Source organism: Dermacentor andersoni, chromosome 2 (genome assembly GCF_023375885.2).
Source record: "Dermacentor andersoni chromosome 2, qqDerAnde1_hic_scaffold, whole genome shotgun sequence".
In the NCBI taxonomy this organism is placed as follows: domain Eukaryota; kingdom Metazoa; phylum Arthropoda; class Arachnida; order Ixodida; family Ixodidae; genus Dermacentor; species Dermacentor andersoni.
This window is the reverse complement of record NC_092815.1, coordinates 152743392-152768458: the sequence shown is the minus strand read 5'-3', so window position 1 is coordinate 152768458 and position 25067 is coordinate 152743392. Positions and strand designations below refer to the sequence as shown.

General features: G+C 44.8%; 1 protein-coding gene across 1 annotated transcript in view; it reads left to right on the top strand.

The window, feature by feature from the left end:
* Positions 1 to 25067, top strand: part of TM9SF2 (transmembrane 9 superfamily protein member 2) — a 58209-nt gene that overhangs the window by 13508 nt on the left and 19634 nt on the right. The window contains exons 4-11 of the mRNA XM_050187429.3: positions 1382 to 1639; positions 3737 to 3882; positions 5869 to 5983; positions 14207 to 14286; positions 18145 to 18253; positions 19921 to 20053; positions 22917 to 22978; positions 23253 to 23310. Of these exons, the coding sequence (XP_050043386.1) occupies positions 1382 to 1639; positions 3737 to 3882; positions 5869 to 5983; positions 14207 to 14286; positions 18145 to 18253; positions 19921 to 20053; positions 22917 to 22978; positions 23253 to 23310 (961 nt within the window). The remainder of the gene's footprint in view (positions 1 to 1381; positions 1640 to 3736; positions 3883 to 5868; positions 5984 to 14206; positions 14287 to 18144; positions 18254 to 19920; positions 20054 to 22916; positions 22979 to 23252; positions 23311 to 25067) is intronic.

Genomic DNA, 25067 nt, shown 5'->3' with positions numbered 1-25067 from the left:
TATTCAACTACAAAAATGTAAGTTGAAGAACTACAGTAGGGCTTGCAGAGTTGTGGCTGTCGATATTCCGGGCTGACTTGCATCGTCATCGCTCTCGGAGTCAAAGTCTGACGGAAAGGCAGCATCCTCTGACATTCTGCTGCTCGGTCCATCAATAAAATCGGCCACAGGACGCAGCGGAATTGCGAAATCTGTGATCTTTCAAAGCATGCACGCCGCTCCCAGAGGTGGCCATTTTCGATTTCTCCTCGACGATCGCGAAACTTCGGAGCGCATTCGAAAATTAATGCCTGGGGGCAGTGGGTAGGAGGGGGGGGGGGGAAGCAAACTTCTTGGAAAACAAAAATATACCTCTCCTCTTTCACGTCCTGTGGCACAGAGTGTCCATGAGCAGCACGGAAGGTCTTGAAAGCAGCGTTTCAAATCATTGTTAGCGGGCTAACTATGCCCAATCGGCGCGGTACAGAGAAAGTTAAATATGTATCTCAAAAGTGGTGTGTGGGCCATGGCTTGACTAGCGGCACATTGCAGCTTTAGTGAGTGCTGCAGACCCATAATTAAGCTTTGAGTGTACCAATGAGCTCCAATGTGCAAAGTTTAATGCTTTAAAAACGTTTTGAAACAACTTACTTGCACCATTGATACTCTTGCTTTTGCTTCTCATGTAGTGGTCAAAAGTGGCTCACGCAGGAGCAGTGATACTAGTGAAACAAGTGCATTATGCATGGCAGCATTCACAACTCGGTACATGTTGATGCTTCTTACTATATTTGGCAATGTGCGATTCTGGTGATCAGTTCAATACACAGGCAGAGCAGCTGCGTTACATCTGGGATAGGCTGCAAAAGGTTGTCAGCTTATTTTGAAGCCTTGCATTGTGGTGTTTCTCATAGACAAGCTGTAGACATGGGATATTTTGGTTAGTTGACAAGTAGCATGACAAAGACGGTGAAAAAAGAAAAAAGAAAAACAAACTTAAAGCTCAAAACCTTACATATATATTTACGTTCTTTCCATCCAGTTCTCTGACTTCGCCTGTCTCCACAGCTTTTTTGAATGGTAATGAGCAATGAGTCAAAAGTCAGAACAGTAAGCCTTGCAGCACATCTACAGTTTTGCCATAGAGGAATCAGGCCAACACATTGCTGCTTAATGACCGATCACTAAAAAAATCTAAAATCTCTTAACATCGCCTTCTTAGCCCTCCTGTAGGCAACTCGGCCAAATACTATTACCAAAGGCCATTGTGAAGAATAAAAAATAAAAAGCAATTATCACTAGCATGTCACACTTATTGTAAGCAGGAAATGATTCATTTAGCTACAGGCAATCAATTCACAACAGTAGGTAGTGATGATTTTTCTGCCCAACACATGTGCAGATTGACTTTATGGTGAACAAGACATGTGCCAAGCTGTGCACACGTCAGTACGGTCCAAACATTGCTGGTTCGTCGGCCCGCCTAGACCAGCTTCGCAAGGGAATGATGAAACAGTACCGGCACCACTGGATTGTGGACAACATGCCGGTCACCTGGTGCTACCTGATCGACACCGATAAGCAGTACTGCTCCATGGGCTTCCCCATGGGATGCTTCACCTACCGCAACAGCCAGCCCCGGGGCCTCTGCAGTGTCACGGTAGGATGGCCCATTCCTCTCATTGCTTCTTTCGTCATTGAATTTCATAGCTCTGTGAAGGAGTTGCGTTGTCCTTGTGCAGGACAATGGAGAGTCTTGCAAAGCATGTGTTCCCGGTGAGCTTTGCACATGCCAGTGTTGGGGCATGCCAGAACAGCAAATTTCTTTTTTCTTTTCTAAGTTATTGGCATTAGTATAAGTGATCACTAAGTGATTAGTGTATTTGGGATGGTGCAGTGCACGAAAAGGGCGCGCAAGTGAGATGATGAAAACAAGGGAATCTAAAATGCAGAAATTAAACAAAGGAAGCAGAGTAGGTGTGGTAATATGCATGCATACTGCAAGCCCTAAAAGACATATGTGTCATGTGTATCCGCTTGCGATAATGCTATTTCTCCGGACCTCGTAAGAGCTTTGGGCTCCTCTTCTAAAATTTTTTCGTGGATACATGCCTTTGTCCTTGGCTATGGTGAAAGCTCACAAGATCTCTGAGGAACTATTTAGAAACTGATAGAGTCGTTTGAGCATGTCATGCTAGTCAAGTAGTTCTGCAGTAATGTCCAAGGTAGGAGCATCATGTTGTCATTCTGTGGGGTGGCAATTTTCCCGCTCGTGTTTCAAGTCACGTAGGGGTGATGCTGCCCCAGATCCCAGGCACCTGTTATAAAAATTCAGTCGTGGAGTATCAAGCTGTAAATATGACCAGTGTCATTCTGATCACATTAAAGAAAGCAAGATAGATGAGCCAGAGGTCAAGGCCACACGGTACATCTGCTCATCATTGTGATAATGTAAAATATGACTATGATAAGTGCCCTTTAAATGCTTGCCTCTTCCCACTTGCCTTTTCAGCAGTTTGGTTCCAGGGGTGGGGAAAAGATTTGACAGCCTTTCAGCAGTGGCTTGCCATCATTGAACATGGGGTTCTGAGCAGAGAATCATTGTGAATGAGTCGCGTTTATTGGTGTCTGTTCCCAGTTCGTATGGTGAATCTTGGGTGCTGTGTGAGTGTGTGTAAATTGGCCATTCTGAATAAAGCAACAAAAGACTCATCTCGGCAGTGCCATGTAAAAGAGGCCATTACCTTTCAGCCTGACTGAAAAGGACCATAGGGCCCTTGTTTTGTGTTTGCAATGTCATTTAATTGGGCGCTAAAGAACATAACCAAATCTGTCCAGACTTCATTCACTTGCCACAAAAATGTTGATTAGTAATAGGGAACTTCAAAGCCAAGCTCCTAATTTTTATAATTTTTATGTCTTGCTACCGAATCTTGGCACCATAATTTCAGTGTGACAATATGTAGTTCAAAGCATTTGGGACATTACGGAGTTGCAGCTTGTTGGTAAACATGTTGACTTTTGCAAAATACCAAGTTACCCGGGAAGTGTACAACAGCATCAGTGTTCGTAGTGACATTTTGTGACGCATAGCTTAACCAGAGATAACACAAAGATGTTACTGCACTGACCTGTCATTTTCTACTTAACTGCGGGTGTGAAGTGTTGGTTTTGACATAATGATTAATGTGCAGTTCTTTTATGATTTTCGTAGAAAAACACACACACTTAACACAAAAAATGTCGCTGCCAGCTGTGCTAGTGCCATTCATGGCTCCAGTAAATTGGTCATCCGTAAATGGTAAAAAGTTTGCGGACAAAGGCTTACGGATTTATGTAAGTGCTTTCAAACTTTATAATGTCAAGGTGAGCTGGGGTGGCAACTTCATAAGGGTGTCACTGCCTGTCTTACCTGTCTTTACCTGTCTTTTGTCTTTGCATCTTCTCTGGCCTACTATGCCTCCTCTGGAAAAATGTGTGGACATTTTGCATTTGCAGAAGCATAGTGTAAGAACACAGCTGTTCTCATTGTTTTCTCTACAGTTCTTTTAAGACGGAAGCAAGTGTACGGCTGGTTGTCCTTGCGGAATTAGACACATTATGCGACGTCTTCTGGGGGGGTAGTGTTTGGCTGGTTTCTGTTATTGCTTTTTGCATGGCATTGAAAGCCAATTGGTGTTTCATCATATTTCATGGCTGTGTTAGCACAACTTTTAAGTGCCACTCTTTTTTTTATGTGTTTTCTCGGATCGAGCAGTCCGAGTTCTCCAAGCCGGAAACGTTCTACCTGTTCAACCACGTAGACCTAACCATTTCGTACCACAAGAGTGAGAAGGAGTCCTGGGGAAGTTCTTTCATCGAGGAAGGAGGGCGCATCATCTCCGTCAAGGTGCAGCCTCGGAGGTATGCGTGAATGTGAAACAGTGTGACTACCATACCTGCACTTTTTTGTTTCAGGCTTTCTTTATAGTTGTTGGTGTGAGCTTGTGGTGGGTTGTCTCTTTCCTGGTTGTTTTGAAGGCAACGGGCAAGCCAACAACCTAAGTGCTGCACCAATTGTGAAGTGTAGGTTTGCCAGGGTTGGCAACTGTAATGTATTTCTTGATTTGGGCATCAGGTAAGGGGTGAGCATTGTCTAGAAGTCGACAACAAGCACATGCTCTTTCAGCTGGTCTGTTAGAAAAGCATTGCAATCCTTAAATAGTGATGCCTAACTTTTGCTGTAACCTGAGGTGGTGTTGTAAATAAAAGCAAATGTTAGGATGCCCAATGCAAATAACCAAAAGCTGAAAAAAAAAAAAAAACAAGGAGCCAATTGCATTTGGTGAACATGCAACGTTGAAAGAATTGTGGTGCGCTATAATAGTAAAACATCAAAACATCCATATCCAATGACAAAAGGGATGATGTAAGCAGCAGAGATAATTGTTTGCGTTATCTGTCCATCGGAGCTGGTTTTGTGGCAGCATTAAGAAACCTTATGTATGGTATGCGTTGCAAAAGATGTGACTGCGTTAGTTTTTAGAATAAAAGAAATACAGTTGGAAGTTAGCAAATGTACTCGAGCCTCCTTCTGTGCCATCCCTGTGTCTGGATTGATGCCAAAAAAAAAAAAAAATTGAAAACAGTAATGGAATTTACATTGAAGCATACTGTGTGTAATGCATGAAATTGTCTGATATGAGAAAAAAATTCAACTGATGGCACAATTTTCAGTAAACTGCACGCAGGCAAAAATAGCAAGTGCCTTGCTCTGCCACTAGGGTTGAGACCGAAGGCAGTCCTCTCGTATGTACCACATAGACTCGTGTAACATCCACACCTTTTTTTGCCACAATTTTGACGAGGTACAGCTCTTCATGGGGCATAACCTTTTGGTCAAAATGGTGCCAGCGTAGCCGGCGACTTGTGCACACCCCAGATCCGCTGATGTACCATAGCATCAGAGGTCACTGCTTGACTCTCGCCATCTAGTTGCGGCAAGCAGAAGTACACAGTGCGCAAAAATATGCCGATGCTTGTGCATGGCATCGGGCACTGAACGCGATTGCTTCTCCATTGGAATTTTTTGTTTCCAAATTTTGGGCGTCCAAGTTGGGGGTGCCGCCCTTACGCGGGCGCGGCCGTTGCACGAGTCTATACGGTATTTAAATCAGTGCACTGAGGGCAGCATTTCCTACACTCTAACCTTGTTATAATAAAAAAGGATACTGTATTGTGGAAAAGGGGAATGAGAAAGTAAATGAAATTGTCCTTAAAATCTCCATAGAGGTCCATCTATTTAAAACCTCGTTTTAACAAAATAATACTGTCCTGCCAATGGATATAATCAACTAGATTCACTTTAGGTACCAAAAAATACCCGAGTGTTGCGAGCCGATTATATCACTCTCCACGACACCCAGCACTCGTTCAGCGTGCCAGCTCAGAACTCCCACATTGTCGTGTTGCACACTCTGTTGAGCGACACTGGCCTTTCTCGACCACTGCAGACTTTGTTCGCATTGCAGAGTGCAAGCTGTTCTCTGCGACCATGTCACCATTTTGCTGATTTCACAGTATGGACGTTTCCAATTGGAAATTGGAAGTGAAAGACCATCACATTAAAAAGAAGCTAACTACTGTAAATGCTGTCGTGTCTGAACATTCTCTTGCTATTCTATTAAAATTTTACTGTTTATGTAGTCGTGTAGCAGTTCCGCAGGCCGCACTTCTTCGCATGTCTGAAGTTGTGTGCCCTGTTGGGCATTATTGCCATTATTTCATTAATGGCAATAATGAAATCAGGGAAGTAATTTTGGCTCCCCCTTCAACTTAGTTATAATGAGTTTTCAGTATACTTTCAGAACGTGAAATTTGTCATGCTGACTACGTACTGCCCTGTTCCAGCATCAAGCACAAGGACGACAAGACGCCGACATGCGACACGGGCGAGCACCTGACCCTTGGCCTCAAAGACAACGGCCCCTTGAGCATCACATACACCTACAGCGTGACCTTCGTGGTGAGTGGGATGACCATATCCAGGGGTTTCACTGACCCTCGCGTGGGGCTCCTGTTAACGCAAGGGCTCTTGTTGAGACTCTCGGAAGTGTTCGAGAAGCAGAATAAAAAAAGAAATGAATCAAATACGTAAGTCAGAAAAATACGGATTTTGAATGTTTACTTAGATGCTCAATCTTCTTTTTGCTTCCAAAAGTACGATAGAGAAAGGCTACAGTTTCTGGTTGGCTAACGGCAGCTATTCAAAGAATTCAATAGACCATCTGCATTGACCATTTTTTTATGGAAAGCACACTACAATACGTGCAGCAACCCCTTGTATTCAGCTACACTTGAAACCCGTGTTAACGAAATCCCGAGGCAACAAAATTTTCGCCACAGCAAAATCTTTTTGGATCCCTGGCGAACGCCCATAGGAGTCAATGCATTCCATATCTTGCGACAACGAAGCTTTCTTTTTTTACGGCAAATTCGTTGTGAACAAAATTTTCGGCAATGACAGTTCACAAACAATCTACTCGCATAACACTAACTGTCTCCAAGAGCTGCTCAGATGCATTCGTTGTGCCCTCAAATTGTGTTAACTAGTGCCACAGCGCACTTGGGTGGCTGCCTCCATTATTGTTTCGAAAAATAAAGAAAGCAGTGAAGCTATTAGTGGAGCAATTGCACCAGGCGATAGCAACAATTATGATGGTGGTGGTTTGCCCGTTGCGCAGTGTACGGACAAATGCAATATTAGTATTTAAATTACAAAAAAAAGAAGGAAAGAATTGGAGGCGATCTCGCAGTGGGCACATTTTATTATAATCCTGTCTGCCATCACAGCAAGTGCTAACGCAGAGCGGAATTCCTGTGTGGCGGGGCGACTCATAATCGCTGACTAGCCAAATTGACGTCGACACGTGAAGGATCAGGAAACCCCGATGAAGCTTTGTACTTTGTGTACCGCCACACATGGTCGCGTGTGTGCAGCCTGGTTGCTGTGTTTGGTGCTAGGGTGCATCAAATGTGTGTGTAGTGATCGGACCACCTGCTTTGCCAGCCTGCTAAAATGGCGCCTCCACTCAAAAAGAGGAGATTTGTTACGCTTCAGGATAAGGCTGCAATTTTTGCCCAGGTTGAGAAGTGCAGCAAGAAAACGGGGATCGCCGCCGAATTTCGAATTGCGTGCAGCTCAACGTTCACCATTTAGAAAAACAAGGCTTCCATTCTCGGCGGGCTCGGAAATGGTGTGAGTGCAAAGAGGAAAATGTGGCCAGCTGCAGCATTCCCAGACTTAGTGAAGGCGGTGTTTGCATGGTTTTGTGAACAGCTGGCCAACAAAGTGCCATTGTCTGGCTGAGTGCTTCAGCAGAAGGCGCTGGACTTCACGTTCATGCTCGGGCACAATAATTTTAAGGCAAGCCCTGGCTGGTTGGGCTGCTTCAAAGCCCACTACCACATAGTGACCAAAGTCATTTCCGGGGAGGCAGCAGCCGTCTACCCTGTGTCAATGTCATGATCGCTGCTGACCAGCAAAGAACTACTGGACCAGTACAGGCCCTCAAACATCTATAGCGTGGATGAGACGCCCTTATTCTGTGAGATGGTTTCGTTGAAAACCCTGGACTTAAAAGCTCTGAAATGCCAAGGGGGGAAAACACAACAAGAGGCGTGTGACATTTTTGGAACAAAGGCACACCAGACCAGAGGTCACATGTCCAAGAAACCCTGCGTCATGAAACAGACCAAAGACTACAAATTTGGTACCTTTAGAGAACTGAAGAGAAGGTGGAACTTTGACTGGCATTTTCTCAAAATGGTTTTTCTGCCTTTCTGCTCAGCTTGTGGAGATGATTTCTTTGTTACCAGTTGGCCTGTTTTGACTGTTATTGTCACGTCCCTTGGGCTACAGTGCAGGTGGTGACATTCTCGCTTTCGTAGCTTGACTTTTTCTAAACTTATGATGTGGCTATTCGGTCGCCCCAAATGGTAACATCAAAAATGACAATTTAAAAAAATGTGTGCTGTGCAAAAAAGATGGTCACAACCTTCAGCACGCATTTAGCTATGCAATCAAAACTCGACCAGCCTTCCAGTGCATATTTTAAGCTCCCCAGGCCTTGAGAAAATAAAATGTTCTCAAGGTATCAGTCTGAAACTTTTATGAAAGCGTTAAGGAGACATTCTAAATATTTGTGCTAATTTTCATCAAAATCCACAGCGAAATCGGGAAATTCATTTCAAAAACCATGTTCCCCCTTAAAGGGTTCCTCCTGAAACGGTTCAGACAAATTTTGCAGATGCGTAGGGTACGACTACAGTAAAAGATTCTCGCCACAATTTGTGTGAAATGTCTCATATTATGAGAGATACGTACAATTACGAGTTACCCTCCTCCATAACCAAGCTTTTTTTCAACTCGTTCGCCGAGTGATCGAAGCTAAGCTCCGCCTTCACTGGCTCTGTGTCATGATGGGACGTCCTGTCGTCTCCTTCCGGTTGTTGTCTTGGAGCCAGCGCATGAAACCTCTCCAACTTCTCCGCTACCCGCCTGGCCGTCAATCCCCCGCAGGAGCTATCCAAGCAACATGCGTACCGAGCATTCTGTTGCAGCCCCAAGCGTGTCCAGTATTCCGGTGACCACAGGCAAGCTGGGCATTGCAACGGACGGATGTAGGCGTAAAGTGCCTCCACCCTACTATTATTGTGATGAAGGAGCTTTACCGTAGATGTACGCAATTAGCCTGACCTGCCTGCACAGTCCAGTCACCTGGTGGCGCAGAGCTTCACCAGATAAGCAAAGAGCTAATACGGTCGAACCCACTTACAACGGTACTGGTTTTAAGAATACGTACCATATTTACTCGAATCTGGCAGGCCCCGATTCTAAGCCGACCCTCGAATGTTCGAAGCCAGAAAAAATAAACTTGCCTCGAATGTAGGCCGAGCAGAAAAGTGAGGACAGCGTTCACAAAATGAAAACGGCATTTATTTAGTATGAACAAGCCGAGCTCACTGTGTTATCATCGCAGCTAGCCTCATAACTATAGCCCAGACCGCACGCATGCTAGCGGACATCCTCAAGCTCGTGTCCGCGCGCCCTTGCATGCACAGACAGTGCACCACGGCTCGCACACGTCGAAACGCGGCACAATCTCGGTGAACAGCTCCTCTCTGTTATCTCTCACTTATTTTTCTTATCACTGTCATCTCCTCATTGCAGCACACGCAGAAAGCGTGCCCCGTTGCCACCTCCAACATCGGACGTATTTCTCATCGATGCTGAAGTCCCCTCCGGCTTGAACATTTGACGATGCCTCTGTGGCTGGCACGAGTTTTGGTTTGGAAGCAGCCCTATAGTGGCATTGCCTCTTTGATGCCATAATGATAACGCTACACTATGGGCCACACCGTGCGCCAATACGACGCAGGTCAAAATAGCAACGTCGCTCGTGTACTTCAGTTGGCTGCTGCCGAGGCTAATAGCAGTTGCGATGCTGACTTTTCTACATGGAGCCAGCTATGCACCATACATATCATTTTCAAGTACAAATTGGTGCATGTTTTAAAATTCTTGAATCTAAGTCGACCCTAGAGTTTGGTATATGATTATTTGAACAAAAACTTATCGACCTTGATTCGAATAAATACAGTATATTGGTTATAACAATGAAAAGCTGCTGCACCGTCAACTTTTGCATGTTTTGCGTGGTGAAATAACCTGCCTAGTAAAACGCCCCAATGCGGCATTATCGGCTATAACGATAAAGTCTGGCTGCTGGGTGTCCGAGCCGAAAGGTAGTGAAATGTGAAATCCTTGAAAAGAAAAAAAAAAGAGAGAATGAGAAATTCAAGCTGCTGCATGATGGCCCGCTGCTCCAACGGCTGCCACTCGCTCATTTTCCTGCCTTGTCTGCATGCCTCTCTCATTGCCCTTCCACCCCTCCAAACACGAATGGGCTGTGCCTATAGTTCTACGCCGTGCCACCCTCCGAAACACGAATGGAACGCACCATCTGTGCTGCTCGAATCTTGCTCGCTGGCTCCTTATTCAGTACAGTTCTGCAAACAGCTTAATCGCTTATGTTTGTCTTTGTTGGTTATGTTGAATTTGTTCCGGGCCCCATGGTTTCTCAGCCTCTTTTTACTTTCCGCCGAAACGGAAGATGGCCGATCTGCCCGCTGATAATCGGCAATGCATGACGTTGCCAGTGAAAAGAAAGTGCGCGGCTGCAGATTAGGAAACTAAGTGCTGCTAACCAGTGAGGCGATGGTCGCGAATGTACTTGCATCGGATAGCGACGGCGATGACGGCACTGATGACGTGGTAGAGCAGGCTGTCTCAAGGTTGTCCTCTCAGGAGGCCCGGCAGATGATTCAGTCCCTCCGGGGCTTTGGTTTCATGTGGAACCTTCCGCTGCACTACGTGGAGCACCTGGATACCTTGGAGAATGACATTGGCATGCTTCACGTAAAGCATGCAAGGCCGATGAACATGGGGTCTTCTCGTGCAAGCCAGTGAGAAATGCACGGTGGGATACTTGCAGCGATCTCGCCTCAGCGTTTCTTCTGGATTCCTCAAGCTGACAGGCTGCCGCGGCAACCTTCTCGCATATTTAGAAGGCCCCTTTTGGGGCCAGCGAAGCAATACCACAGCGGTGCTCACATATCGCTTGCCACCCATGACGCCTCTTTGCAGTTATGGTAGTGCCATCCTTTAATGCCGACAGCCGCGGCTGGTTACATGCAATCGGAGTGCCCAGGAAGCACTTAAACGAGTAAGCACATCAGCAGCTGGATGGAGGAAGGTGGTGGAGAGGGGCACTGGCCTCCCCGCCATTATAGTTTTCTCACATCAGCTCTGCCATCCCCCTATTGATTTTTTTCATGCAACCCAGTTATAACAGTTATCAGATAACAATGGAATTTTCATTGCAGTTTAATATTGTTATAAGTGGGTTCAACTGTATTACAGACAACTTTTGTTCACCATAAAGTTGGAAAAATTATCAGTCATGCATCCTAGACAGCCAATGGGATAGCTCTCCCTACTGACGTCATGTGGGCACCACGTGTCACTTAGTCAGGGGCGGCTGAAAACTCAGGGAAGCAGTGCCACCGCAATCGGTAGTGACGTGCATTTTTAAAAGAAACCTTATAATAAATTACACGTTTTACGCAGAGTGCCTAAATGCGCCACTTAATGGTCAGAAAGGCCAACCCTAATGACTCAATACATTTGTACAAAATCGTCAACATCGTTTCAGGGTCCCTCAATAAGACTAGACCATGCTGTATGTACCTTGATTTTTATGTACCTAAATTAATGACAACTTGCTACATTTTTGTTAGGCAATGCTAGGACACTCCTTATCATGTGCAGCATAGTAACTTCTTGCCCAAAATTTCTTAGCATTAATAACTCTTTTGTTACTGCTAGGATCATTCTGATTTTCAGTGCATCTATGTTTTAACGTTTGATTTCAAGGTGTAGTAGTTGCAATGTACTATACTGTAACATACTAAATTACAGCCTGATCACTGGTGTTTTGAATAGATGTACAGCAGTAATAATTGCGTGCGCAATTTTTTAGTATTATCTGAAACTTTGAAGAAGCACCGCAAGGAACATGCATGACAGTAATAATTTGCTATTTTTAATGTAAGTACTGAAAGTAAAAAAAAATCTGAAATATACAAAATGTGCATCTGGGTCCTAGTTCACAACTTTTGTAGGTCAGATCATGCAAAAAAAATTATAAAGATTTGTTGGCTTTAGCACTAGCCATAGTGATGGCCATGCTATGCAGGAAAGCAACAACTTTGCAAATGTGAAAATGGTCAAGTTCCTATTGTACAGGGAGCATTTGTTTTTACTGATTGCAGCAGGCACCTAGTTCGTTTTTTACTGCATTCTTTAGGCTCGCGATGCAATGGTTGTCTAGTCGGGAAGCATACAGAAGCCTCCCCATACCTGATTATTGCATTCGATCGGCTTTTGGGAGCGAGCAAGGTGGTCTTGTGTGCGTTCAACTTGCGCTGGGGCCTCCACATGCTTTGTTCAGTTCCTGCACAGGTGGTGTTCAAAATGTAAGAGATTAGACAGCTAATCAAGCTTCAGTTGAAAGTCAGTCTGAAATCGACTGCATGCTCTTGTCTGAGTGAAAACCCCACATGAGGGAAGGATTGCTGGTAATAAGTTGTACATACACTGTCGAAGTGCTGATGGATAAAAGCCACCCATGAAAGGAAAAATGAAGTTGCACTCGATGTTAGTCAAACACAATTATCAAAATGACACGCACTCATGAGTATCTACTGTTGATTGAGGCATAGTTAAAACAGGTTATATGGCACATCAAAATATTGACAACCCAAGAGAAGCTTTTGTCTTGTTGACTGCTGCTGTCATTTAGAAATTGTTGCTGAGTTTGCTGAAGTGCAAATTTGGCATCTTTTTATTTGTTTATGAGGGGCTAGGAGCAATGGAGGCTAGATTTGATGATACCTTCAGTCGAAGTTTTATTTTCCTCCAATCTGCCAAAAATTATCAAATCCGACAAATAGTTCAATTGTCATTTACAGATGGTGCATGATGTTTCTAGCAACGTATAGAAAAACTGTTGGTCAAATTGATTAATTTATATATGCATGGTAATTAAAGGTAAATTTTGTGAAAAAATTTGGTTTTTAATGTTTGATACGACATTTACAATTCACTATTCGCACGCCAATAATAAAAACTGCAATGTGGGGACCCAGATGTTTTATGCCTTATATGATAAAGTGAGGACGGCTCCGATCCTTAGACTTTTCCAGGAATTTAGGAACTTTTGTAATGGAGCATTATCACCTCCTCTCTCTTTCCAAGGCCTACCCACTGATGCTGAAACTGGGGCTCCCTTAGAGGGCACCATTTTCCCTGTGATTGGTTGCTGTTTATGGGCACAGTTCAGGTCACTTAACTTTTCTTTGCGTAACGGCACACTGCGAAATTGGTTCATGCTCTAGCAATACCACCACAGGGGACGACTGGCTTCCATGTACATTGAAGTGACCGGGCTGGCACTTCAAATATACAGGGACACTCTAGAAGCACAATGGTTGCAGCTAAAAAAATAATGTTACCCGAAACAGTCCAAAGACGCTTCTTCAGTCACAAAAGAATGCCATGACTGGAAACCACTGTTGGGAGGATTGACTGATGGGCTAGTTGGCTAGCCCATCACACAAAGAACAGCACCTCAATATGGGACACAAGGGAGAAGAGTGTGTGTGGTTCCTCTCTTGGGTCCAATCTCCAATCCCTGTTCTTTCTGTGCCACTTGTTGGGGCGGTTCATTTTGTAAAAAGCTGCTTGCAGTGGAGATGTTGTCTTTTTGCAGTTACCCACATTTTTATTTTGAACGCATTGAAAAGATTTTGCACTTACTGCCACTTTTTTTTATCCCTGAGATTTCATGGCAACATTGCATTTCTTAGTCTGCATTGTTCCTTGAGACTTTTGGCATGTCTATGATTGCCTGGTTCATTAGTAAAAAAGGGGGGGGGGGCACCATTGTATGTGCACCTCACTGTTAGAGGAAGGAGCTGCTCCACAACAAATGGGCTGTCTTCACTGCTAGGTGTGTTAGCGAACAGTGCGGACCAAATGATGCCTCATTCGAAGCTCTATATCTGTAGAGTTTTGCTTTCCAAGTGAGACATGGAGACACTTTCATACATTGTCTTTTGCGTTAAAGGAATCAAGCTTTTCTTTTATTTTGTTTACTGCTACGAATGTTTGAAATTTTCTTTGGTGGATAGCTGTCAGCCCATTAATTACAATGTGAAAGTCTGGAGAATGAAGCAAATAATTAATTACATCATGTGTTGATGCAACCAGTTCAAAGGGCACAAAAATACAGCATGGCTTCAACGTTGAAGTAGGTCTATGTACTACCAAGTAGAAATCAGTGGTGGTAATCTCACTGTATGGAATCAGTCTGGCTGGTTCAGTGGCTACTGACTGGCTACTGACGTTGCTGAATTCTGATTGTACGAGAGGGGCACCCAGAGTTTCCAGACAAGTGATGGAAGAGACCTGTTCTGTGTTTGTTACAGAGGAAAAAAGCATAGAATAGCTTGGAAGTTATAATATTCTGCCTTCGGCTGTCAGCCCATGACCTCACATTTGCTGATTGAGCGTGCAGAAGTGTGTGGTGCACAATCTAACGTTTGTGCCATGCCTCTCTTGCAGAGGAACGACCACGTGCGCTGGTCATCCAGATGGGACTACATCCTCGAGTCTCTGCCGCAGACCAACATCCAGTGGTTCAGGTGAGCGTTGCACCCTCACTCACACATACTCCCGCTCACATCATGTAGTCCTTGAAAAAAAGAAATATTTGACGAAACGATTGACGTTGACTAAGTGAATGAGTAGAAAATAAGCTTTAGAAATGTCTGACCATGCACTTTACAGAAAAATATGCCAAACATGGAAACCGAGGAGCAGTGGATACTGCAGCCAGAATGGTTGAGTGCTTAGGAGGGCAGTAACGTTGACACATAGTCTAGCCACAAGGAGTGACCGCAGTAGATTCTGCAGATATTTGTTGACCCTGCAAGCATATTTGTTACAGCGGTGCTTCCAGGGCAGGTTACTCAATTTTTTTGACACTGTTGTGGTGAAGATTTCGAATTTGATTCCAGATCACAGTGGCCACATCCTGGTGGTTTAATGCAAACATTTATTTGTTGATTTATAGAACATGTGACCACTAACAGCCTGGTTCCTTTAGCGTGGTGCACTACAGTACGAATTGAATGGTGTATGTAGCTGCAAATAAGCATAATAAACGCAAGGAAAACACAGAAAGGCATGATTAGCACAGTGCGTGGAACAAATCAAAGTGAAAGACAATGACAGCGTTTAAATGGCACAGGCCCAATACACATAAACTGTATATATACACGTCTACACATACAAAGGCATACACATACATTTAAACTAAAGAGAAGGAAATGAAATGACAGCTAAAAGATTGGTAGAAAAAAATAGACGTTGCACATAGCTCAACACAGAGCTCGACTGTGTATCTCAACACAGCAATGAGCCGCATTCATAACAGAAGGGTTTAAAGAGACATTAAAGACAAATACTAAGTCTACGTTGATTGTTTAAATACCATTCCAGAAACCTCGCAATGCCTGTTTCGTGCCAAGAAAAGACTTTGTTTATGAGAAAATTGCATCTGAAGGGTCCGAATACCTTTTTCGTAATTGTAATCTCCCGTCACCCAAACAGGGGAATGGTGACGTTGCATACGCCATCACCACCCTTTGCTGCTATCGGAGAGTAAAACAGTCCCCAACAGACGCGAGTACTGAGCCAAGACATACTGGTTGAGTTGCTGCTGCAGCTGCTTTTTTGGTCAAATGGCGTAGACCGTTCGGGCATCCCGCGACATCACGTGGAAGTTGAATTCTCTGCTACTTGCAGTTTGTGCGAGTCAGCAAAACCAGCGCAGCAGTACGCGATAACGAAACTAGTGAAATACGAAAGTGTGGGCGGCACGGAGGCGAGCGAAAATGAAACCTTTCGGCTTGCTTTCGACCACCCGTGTCGTTGGGAAGGGTAATTTCAGTTAGTTCTTTTTTCTAGAAAATGAAATAGAAATGGACAAGTAACATTTTATTTCATCTTGTGAAACAACACAAGCATGTGTATTTCTCCTTTTTCAATGAGTGGTTGAGTGCCAGTGAGAGAATATAGCCGAGGAGTGCTTTCGTCATCGGGCAAATACTTGAATGCCCTGGGGGAGTCTCTAATCATGTCCTGCATTTACCTCAATTTCTCGATTATTAAGGCTCTGTTCGCGATGACATTGACGCCTTAGCGATTCTCTAGCATTAATCTGTCACCTTAGCTTGACTTAATATTTGCCTTTAGTGTCCCTTTAACCCATTTGCTGCCAAAGCCGGCAAATCGACGGACATATGTGCAGGGGCAATGTTGCCGAAGCTGGCGAATCGCCGGGCTGTTGATTTTAGGATTTCCTGAAGCTGATTATAGACAGCAGCACTTAACACCTTATCTGAAGATGCTTGGATATATTACCGATAGATGGCAGTACTGAGCTGTGTCATTTGAACGCATTTTTCTATGTTACATCGGTTTCTTCTTCTTCTTCTTCTCTTTTTTTCTTTTTTTTTGCAATGGTGTTGGCAGCAGAAGGAATGGCGGCGTCTAGTGGACAGCGTGCTCTCTCCGAGCGTGAGATATTGAATATCCTCTTTCATAGCGACAGCGATGAGCAGCCTCAAGGCAATGTCAGGCCTGTAAGGCTAAATGAAAAAGAAATAGTGAAAGCCACTGGGAGTGTGGAAAGTGTGGTGCTGCTCTTCACATGCCTGAGTGCTTCAAGATTTTTCACACGGTGGGAAGCCTGTGACTTGAAAAAACTTCACAGAGTACAGTGGGAATATTTCTCAAATGTCAATGAATGTATTTTGATAAGTATCCAGCAAATATTTTGCTTAGGCGCTCATGAGGCACAGAAAGGTAAGCGTGGGACCCGCATGCACGCGCATTTTCTGTGAAAAAAATGTGCGGTACAGGTGGCCCGCACGCACACGCGGAGGGTGGCAGCGAATGGGTTAAGAGGGCATGCAGAGATCAAATACCGAAAATAGTGAGAAAAAGTGATTCTTTAAATGTTTTTTGGCATCTGTAACGCCTTACCTTCACTCCCCATCTGCATCTCTTTTTAGGCCGCTGTCTTGGCGTGCCTGCCGTGGCATTCGCACTGTTTCACCCTTTAAGGCATTTCTAAAGGTCGAGTTAGTGTGTATGGCTGAATGCAAAATGGCTGTGTGCATGATGCATGTGTGTTGAAAAGGTGTGAAAGGTAGGGTGATCTGAAGACGGTGGGGTGGTACGCATCAGTGCACAATATCAGAATAGAGGCCTTTTGGACTTGTGCTACAGATGTCAGGAGCACAAGATCAAGAACTTAACCCTGGTGGCTAAAATTGATCCACAGCCCTCTACAACAGCATCTTTCATGGCCGGTATGTTTTTGAGGGACGTTAAACCCCGTCGGTCATCACATTTGATAGAATAAAGATTGTCCACAGCACTCGATTTTTCTTTTTTAGCCACAGCTGTACAAAGTAACAGACGATGAAGCCAGTTGATTTATCAGTTCCTTTGTCTTCTAATTTATTTTCTGATTGTTTTTCTTCATTTTCTCTCTTCATTGTCAAACTTCATGTTCTCTTCGTATAGCAGTGGCTAACACGCACGTAGTGTTTTTGCCGAATGACTGCCAGGTTTGGTGTCAAAATGAGCACCTTGTCATTCACCCATACAGCTGGTGTTTACTGTAGAACGCCTTGCACTGTTGTGAGCAAAAGTGTGGAGCTATGGGTCCACAGGAAAAGCTTTTCGCAGCCTGAATTTGAGCAGTACAAGTGTGTGGGTGTCTGACCAACGGAATGCTTGTCCAAACTCCACGTTTCACAGGTGCGCTAAAGCAAGAGAGAGAGAGTGAACTTTAATGAGCACCAGCAGTTCAGTCGGCTGGGCCTAGGCCTCCCACGATGGGACGTCGAGGTCTTGCCTCTTCGCCACTTCGTAGGCCTGCTGGGTCGCCCAGAGTTGGTCGTCGAGATGGGAGCTGCGCAGGGCGGCGTGCCATCTCGACGAGAAGGTCACAGTATTAAGGTCTGGGTATTGATGTTTGCACTCCCATAGCATGTGGGGGAGTGTTGCCGATTCAGTTTTACAGACCTTGCACCAGTTTTACAGACATTTCGCCAGTGCCGTGGTCTCCAAATTTGCACTCGCGATGGTACCTGTGCGCAGAAGCGATGCAGCATGCACAACACCGTCTTTGCGATTCCAGAAAGGTGGCCCGGGGCCACATTTTCCGACGAATCATTTCATTTTCCATTTCACCTGTGTTTTGTCATTTACCCCAGTGTCGTAGTGCCACCCATCACCATCGAGCACTCATTGGGATCAGGTTGTGTATTATGAGAAAAGAAGAATGTTCAATCGAATCAGCAGAATGCACTCGCACAGTTTAAGTATTCTGGTCCAGTAGAGTGTTGGCGTTTGTTATATATATGTAGTACCTTGCAGGTGTGTTTTTGTATCCTTGACAACTTCCTCTCATCCGTTTCTTGCAGCATCATGAACAGCCTGATCATAGTGCTTTTCCTGACCGGCATGGTGGCCATGATCCTGCTCAGGACACTCCACAAGGACATAGCTCGCTACAACCAGATGGACTCTGGGGTGGGTACCTTGCTCTCTTCGTTCCTGTGTTACAGATGCGTAAAAAAAAGCAAAAAAAAAAGAAGTCGTATAAGAGTTGGCGTGTCCCTCAGAACATTGTGTGCCACCTTTCATAGTATAAAAATGCCAAAATTTTCCTAGTTCTTTTTTTTTTTTTTTACGTGTGTGTGTGTGTGGCTGATTCATTGTGAACAGCTTTCATTATTGCAATATGAGCAGCTCGTTAAATTTTTTTGGCGTCTTTTACTTTCAATTACTTTTTCATGCTTCCAAGTTGCAAGTAGGCGAGAAAAGCTGCAAAAGGAGTCTATGTGAAGCACAACATTTCTTGAAACCGAAATTGGGGCATTCTTCTGGTATCTTCCGTGCGACAAATTACTGCTGGTGCAGTGAGGCAAAGAAATTGCAGAGGCTCAAGTGACAAAGCAGCCATATCCACACAAGAGATGCTGCCAGAGGCTCTAAAGAGTACACGTTGCAATTGTCAGTACTAAGTTGAAGCTCCTACCCGCCGTGGTTGCTCAGTGGCTATGGTGTTGGGCTGCTGAGCACGAGGTCACGGGATCGAATCCCTGCCACGGCGGCCGCATTTCGATGGGGGCGAAATGCAAAAACACCCGTGTACTTAGATTTAGGTGCACGTTAAACCCCAGGTGGTCAAAATTTCCGGAGTCCTCCACTACGGCGTGCCTCATAATCAGAAAGTGGTTATGGCACGTAAAACCCCATAATTTAATTATTTTTTTTTAAGTTGAAGCTCCAAACACGACTCACTAGAGCTTTTCAAGTCTAAATTGTTTACTTGAGCTGAGGAAATGTCCAAGAACACTATGATTCCAACTTTGAAAAGGGCGGCCGTTGTCCCTAAAGCTGTCATTTGTAGAACCCAGGGTAGCCAGACTTCCACTGCATTCCCGACTACTGTGCCCTCAAAAAAAGCATTTTTTTCTGGGAAACCGGTGCCATTTAATAGTGCATCATTCACACCAATAGTACAGTGAAAAGTATGCCACTCACCTGTGGCACTTCGTAAATGAAAGGAAATCTCTGGACAAGCGAGATTTGTCATTGTCGTGAAAAGGTTTAGTGGGTGCCTGCGCTGCATTCGCGGTGCCTGTAGCTTTTTGCTGGATGGCAGTATGACAGGGCTAGAACTTTTCTTTTCTACCATTGCCTGGTGCCCTTTTCAGTGCACTATCATTTGCTCGCATGTCTTCAGCGTCTGGACCCGCCACGGTAGCTTGGTGACCGTGGCGTTGCACTGCTAAGCTCAAGGTCGCGGGTTCGATTCCATTCGTGGTGGCTGCATTTCAGTGGGGCCAAAATGCAAGAACGCTCGTGTACTGAGACTAAGGTGCACGGTAAAGAAGCTCAGGTGGTGAAAACTAATCCCGAGTCGGCCACTGCGGTGTGCCCCGTAATCAGATCATGATTTTGGGACATGAAACTCCAGAATTTAATTATGAGCATCTGCATGGGTTTAGAATAATCTTGTGCTGTATTAAGTGGCCATGAAGCCAGACCTACGGTGATGTGTCCCTCAGCAACTGCAACCCGTAATGCCCACTTTTGTAAGCTGTGATATTTTCTGTCACTGGGCCTCTTGTAGACCTTGGTCCCTTTTCTCTTCTTTTGCTGCCGTGCTGACTTGAATACTATTTTTTCAGGACGATGCCCAGGAGGAGTTTGGGTGGAAGTTAGTGCACGGCGACGTCTTCCGCACTCCCCGCAGGGGCATGCTGCTCTCGGTGTTCCTTGGCAGCGGCACACAGATCTTCTTCATGACCTTCATCACCCTGCGTGAGTGTTGACCCCATTCTCTGGCCATCTAGCCTTTGTGTTGTGGTGCCATCATACTGACTCTTCTTTCATATAACCTTCATCAGCTATAGAGATGTGGTCAGGGTTTAGAAGGGCAGTATAGACTAACATATAATATTATTACAGGGAAACCTCTTTACTGTGAATGGCACTTTAACCCTTTTGCTGTCGGACCTTTCTGGCCGTGACGCCCCCCCAGTGTCGGCTTGGTTTCACGGAACGAGCATAACAGGGAATGAACATAGCAATTTATTTTTGACTATGATTGGTATACAAACAACATAGTCACTGAAATATGCACATTTCAGTGTTCTGCAGCTGTTGTTAGTAAACATCATCATCATCATCAGCCTGACTATAACATCCATTCAACATCCGAATCTGACGATGCGGAACTCCCCTCTTCTTCGCATGAGACTGTCCGAGTCCAAATCCGAGCTCGGCTCGTATTCTTAATCGGAATTCAGCCACCGCTCCAATGAGCAGACGAAGGTCCGCGCGCTCAGCCATCCGAAAGTAACCGCGCGCAGGGAGGATGCGCTTTCAGTCGCCCGCACAACGGAGAGAAATGGGACGTTGCGTCATCAAGAAGACAGAGGGAGATGGAAAAAGGCTAAAACAAAGTTCGAAGGGCTTTACGTTTACTGCTGCAAGTCGGAAGCGAGGGTGCGGTGAGAGAGCGAAAGCAGCAATCGAGTCACTCTTTTCGGAGAGGCAACGGCGCGGCGCGTGCCTCTGAACTTGACGCGCCGTAGCAGACACACCAACAGAATAAAAATAACAACCTTCAAACCCGCGGAGATGGCAGAACAACCCTTGAACCCATAACCACACGCGCGCTACGCATGATACAGCGAACACGGAGCCACCGCGCCACTCAGCAAAGAGAGGGGCGAGTTGCAGTCGCACTGTACTCTTCAATACGTGACTAACACAGGTCGAGGCGAAAATACGAACTTGTAGAAATAGTCAACAGATGGAGGGGCCAGTTCAGGAGCGCCAGCTTTGCGCTCAGGCGCGAAATTTTGAACGCACGATAGAGAACGTACCAGTATGTTGGTGACACTGTGGGGGGGAAGCGCGAAGACGTACCGGTACGTCCGTGACAGCGAAAGGGTTAACAAACTTTTCAGAAATCCCCTGCTGACAGACCATAGTATGAGTGTAAAATATTGCAGAGCAACAATCATTATTCAGTTTCCATGTCATGGTAAAGCCTCAGTACTATGAACTAATATTCCAAAATGTGGGGATTCTTAATTTTCCGTGTATCCTTTACGGCAGCCAGAACAGTAGGCTAGCAGACAAGGCGCAGGAAGTGGACACCACGGCGCATGGGTTCAGAGAACCAGAAATGGTACCTGAGGTAAAAAAAAAATGGCGAGAGATGTTTTTTAAGAAAATTATTTTTATTGTGGAGGCAATGACGCATCTGGTTTTTCAAGCACATGCTTCGCCTGGCCAACTGTCACTGAGCAATGGAGGCATATCCCTTCCTTCTTTCGCACTTCATCCTGTGCGCGCCTCTTTTTTCTTTTGCACTTCTTTCCATGGTTGTACCAGCTATGTGCGCGGAGAAATGTAACCTCCGTGCTCACAGGGAGGCCACATGGATGCACTTTCAGGACGGTGTCGTTTACATGCACTTGCACATTGGAATAGTTCAGGCGTCCACCTCAACAAAAACAGTTGCAGTGTCCACAGCAAGGAATGTGAAAAACAAAAAGAAACAGTACACTTTATAGGCGGCATAGAGCTTCATTGTCGGTGTTTTTCTCAGCGTCAACGTCTATCGACGCTGATGCTGTGTTTCAGCACGGTGTTCCAGCAACCGTGTTCCAGATGGAACACCGTTTGCCACGGCACAAAGTTCACCCCATGCATTCTGTCAGCGATGACAGCACTGCTCCGTCAGCACTGTCATCGAGTATGTCTTCGGGGAAATCTTCTTCTAGTGCCGCCGGATCAGCACATGATGCCTGCTGAGTGGCAATGAAGCCAGCGTGTTTGAAACAATTCGATATCAAGGCTGTACAAATATTTGGGGGATTTTCAAGAAAAATTAATAAAATGTTATTGCCTAAACCGAAAACCTACTTTTTACCATCGGTAGATCTTTAAGTTTTACTTTCAAATGCTACAAATCTCCAAATCAGTGCAGTGGGTGCCCAGGAAAACAATTTCTTCGTTCCCATGTATTTAGATAAGAGCTCATAAGGTAGCATGATACATGATAAACATCTTCCATGATAAAGAGCACTGGAATTGAGCTGGTCGTGCAATTTGTAAAACGAGTAACCAGTGGTCTATTAGAAAAACAGAATTGTTACTTAAAAAGAGCAACATAGCTGAGGGTGGCAGAGGATTAGGTGGAGTGATGAGATGAAGGAATTCTCAGACTGGGTTCAATGGACACTAAAGGGCTATGATTGTGGGGCTGTTATTTGCTGCTGCTGTACTAGTAGTTGTTGTTTGCAGTGGCGGTGGTGATGAGGTTTTAAGGTGTTACTGTAAGAGGGACAGTAGGCTTTGAGAGATGGGCAGTTGCATAATGCGCAGGCTTGGTGCAGAAGGTTCGAAATGCTGAGCTATCTAATTGTCTGCATTTTTGACCGAAGAACTTTGCAAAGGGCTGCGGCAGATGGAAAGAAAAAAAGTCTGGATTGGATCCGGTGTGCAAGAGACAGTCAGACCACAGAGTTCCATGTAACTTTGATTTGGCATTCATCGCATCCTTCCATCTCTGCATGTTTGTCTGTCAAAGAAATGGACACAAGAGAAGGCTGTGCTGCGTGCCTAAGCCCCCCCCCCCCCCCCCCCCCTCGTCATTTATTCTGTGCAGTTTTTGCCTGCCTGGGCTTTCTGTCACCAGCCAATCGTGGGGCTCTCATGACCTGTGCCATGGTGAGTGATGCGAACTATAGATTTGTCTAGGTGTGTCATTAGGTGCCACAATGTGTCATGAGCTTGGGTGTATGACTTTAGCAGTTGGAGGCAGTTGTCAGAAGAGCTGCAGGAACATTCTTATCATTCAACAAGAATTTATTTCGTTTGTAACAATGTACATGCGTTTTAAGGCTTATTTCTGAGACACGTTATGTTTAGCTTGTTTATATTACCATGCCTTGACAGTGTGCAACAGGCTTTGCTTTCTTTTTCCTTGCCTCTTCCTACCTAGGTCCTGTTTGTGTGCCTTGGAACACCAGCTGGATATGTCTCAGCTAGGATCTACAAGTGTGAGTATTGTGTTGGGCAGATAGTACATGTGTTGGTGCATTTGTGCAATGAAATTGTTGTGTGCATTAACAAGCAAAGATTATTGCTGTTACAGCTACACAGAGAAGAGTAGGGTACTGCCCGGAACAGTTAGTGGGAGCGTGCATTCTTAGAAGTTTCTCTGTTATGTTATGAAAGTTTAAATTAACAAAAACTATGAATTCACTGTATTGAGAGACTCCATTTTCTTACGTGTACATTTCGTGCCATGTTCACTTTGCTTGTGTTAGTCATGCAGTATCAACATTTGTTTCTCAAAAACATGACCAGCCGTCTGCCCTTTGTAGGTACTGTTTCCCATGTTCTGCGCTGCCTCTGTATTGTTGCCATCGTGTCCCAGCCATCCCCACTTGTTGTTTTGTTGCCCATTGCCCAGCTCTTGTGCATTGCATTGTTGCAGAAAAATTTTCCCAATTGAGCTTAAGCCCAGGTGAAAAAAAAATTAAGTTAGCAATTAACATGCTCCTTTGCTTTAGCAGCCTGTTTCTGTGGCTTGTTGCGAACATTTGCAGCGGTGATTTCTACCATCACCTTAGGTGTGGCTTGATGCTACGTGATAAATCACCTTCTGCCAATGTGACATTTTCCGCTTCTCTCTCTCCTTTTATCTTTTTCTTTAATATACAGTTGAAGTTCCTGGATCTCGAAACCTAGGCAATATGCTAGTGAGCCCCAAGGCACCCTAAATGATTTACTACGTAATAGCTTTTCCACAAACTAGTTTCGGTTTCATTTCTCGGGAGACATGTGCATTCTGAGGCTGTGACGCAGATGGCGGTCACATGGGAGCAGGACTGTGCAATATTTTGACACTCACTGCGGCCCAGTCGGTTGTCTCTTATTATGTTATTATGCTACATCGGGCCGCACAAGTACTGTATGTAGCAGCAGGGTCACAGACAGCCGAGTCAGCCGGGACAAGCGCAAAGGTATCGCATTGTCCTGCTCCCATGTGAGCACCTTATGCGTCACGACGTCACAACTCGTACACCTTCTGGGAAACAAAAGTGAAACAAAAGTAAAGCTAGTTCGTAGAAACGCTACCATCGTAACTTGTACGGTCAATCTGAAGGTTGCTAGTGCTTTTTCTAGGGTTTTGAGGTCCAGGAACATTGTTTGACGAAGAAAAAAAACATGTAGTCGGAAACAGCTTTTTTTGGTAATGCCGATATTAGGTGGATATGTGGCTTGTAATCAAATTCTTTATTGATACTGTTAGTGTTTTATGACTGTTACAAGTGTTCAAAAAGCAATTAAACAACCTTCATGCATTTAACTGAAGCAACTAGGGTGGTTGCGTTAGTTATCTAGTTTTAAGCTTTGGCCTGGATGGATGTAAATACACATTGACAGTTGAAGGAACCCATGACAGCTGTGGCTGTAACTTATGAACGAGTATCTCGTCAATACAGTAGAACCCCGCTTACTACGAATGCTGCGTGAAGGAAATTTCTGCTACAACGAGGCATTCTTGATTCTTTGTCAGAGGTCCCTAGGAGTTAATATGCATAAGAATTCTCACCAGAACAAAAAATTTCTTCGTGTGCTGTTCTACTTGAACAAATGTTTTCACTTGAGAATTTAATTTACCACACAGGAAACACGAAATTGAATGCCCTGTGCATCATGGCACATAAAAAAGTTTACAAACTGTAAATCTCCACCAGAAATGGCTCTGCCCGTCAGAATCGCCTCTGCTGTGATTAATGATTATACT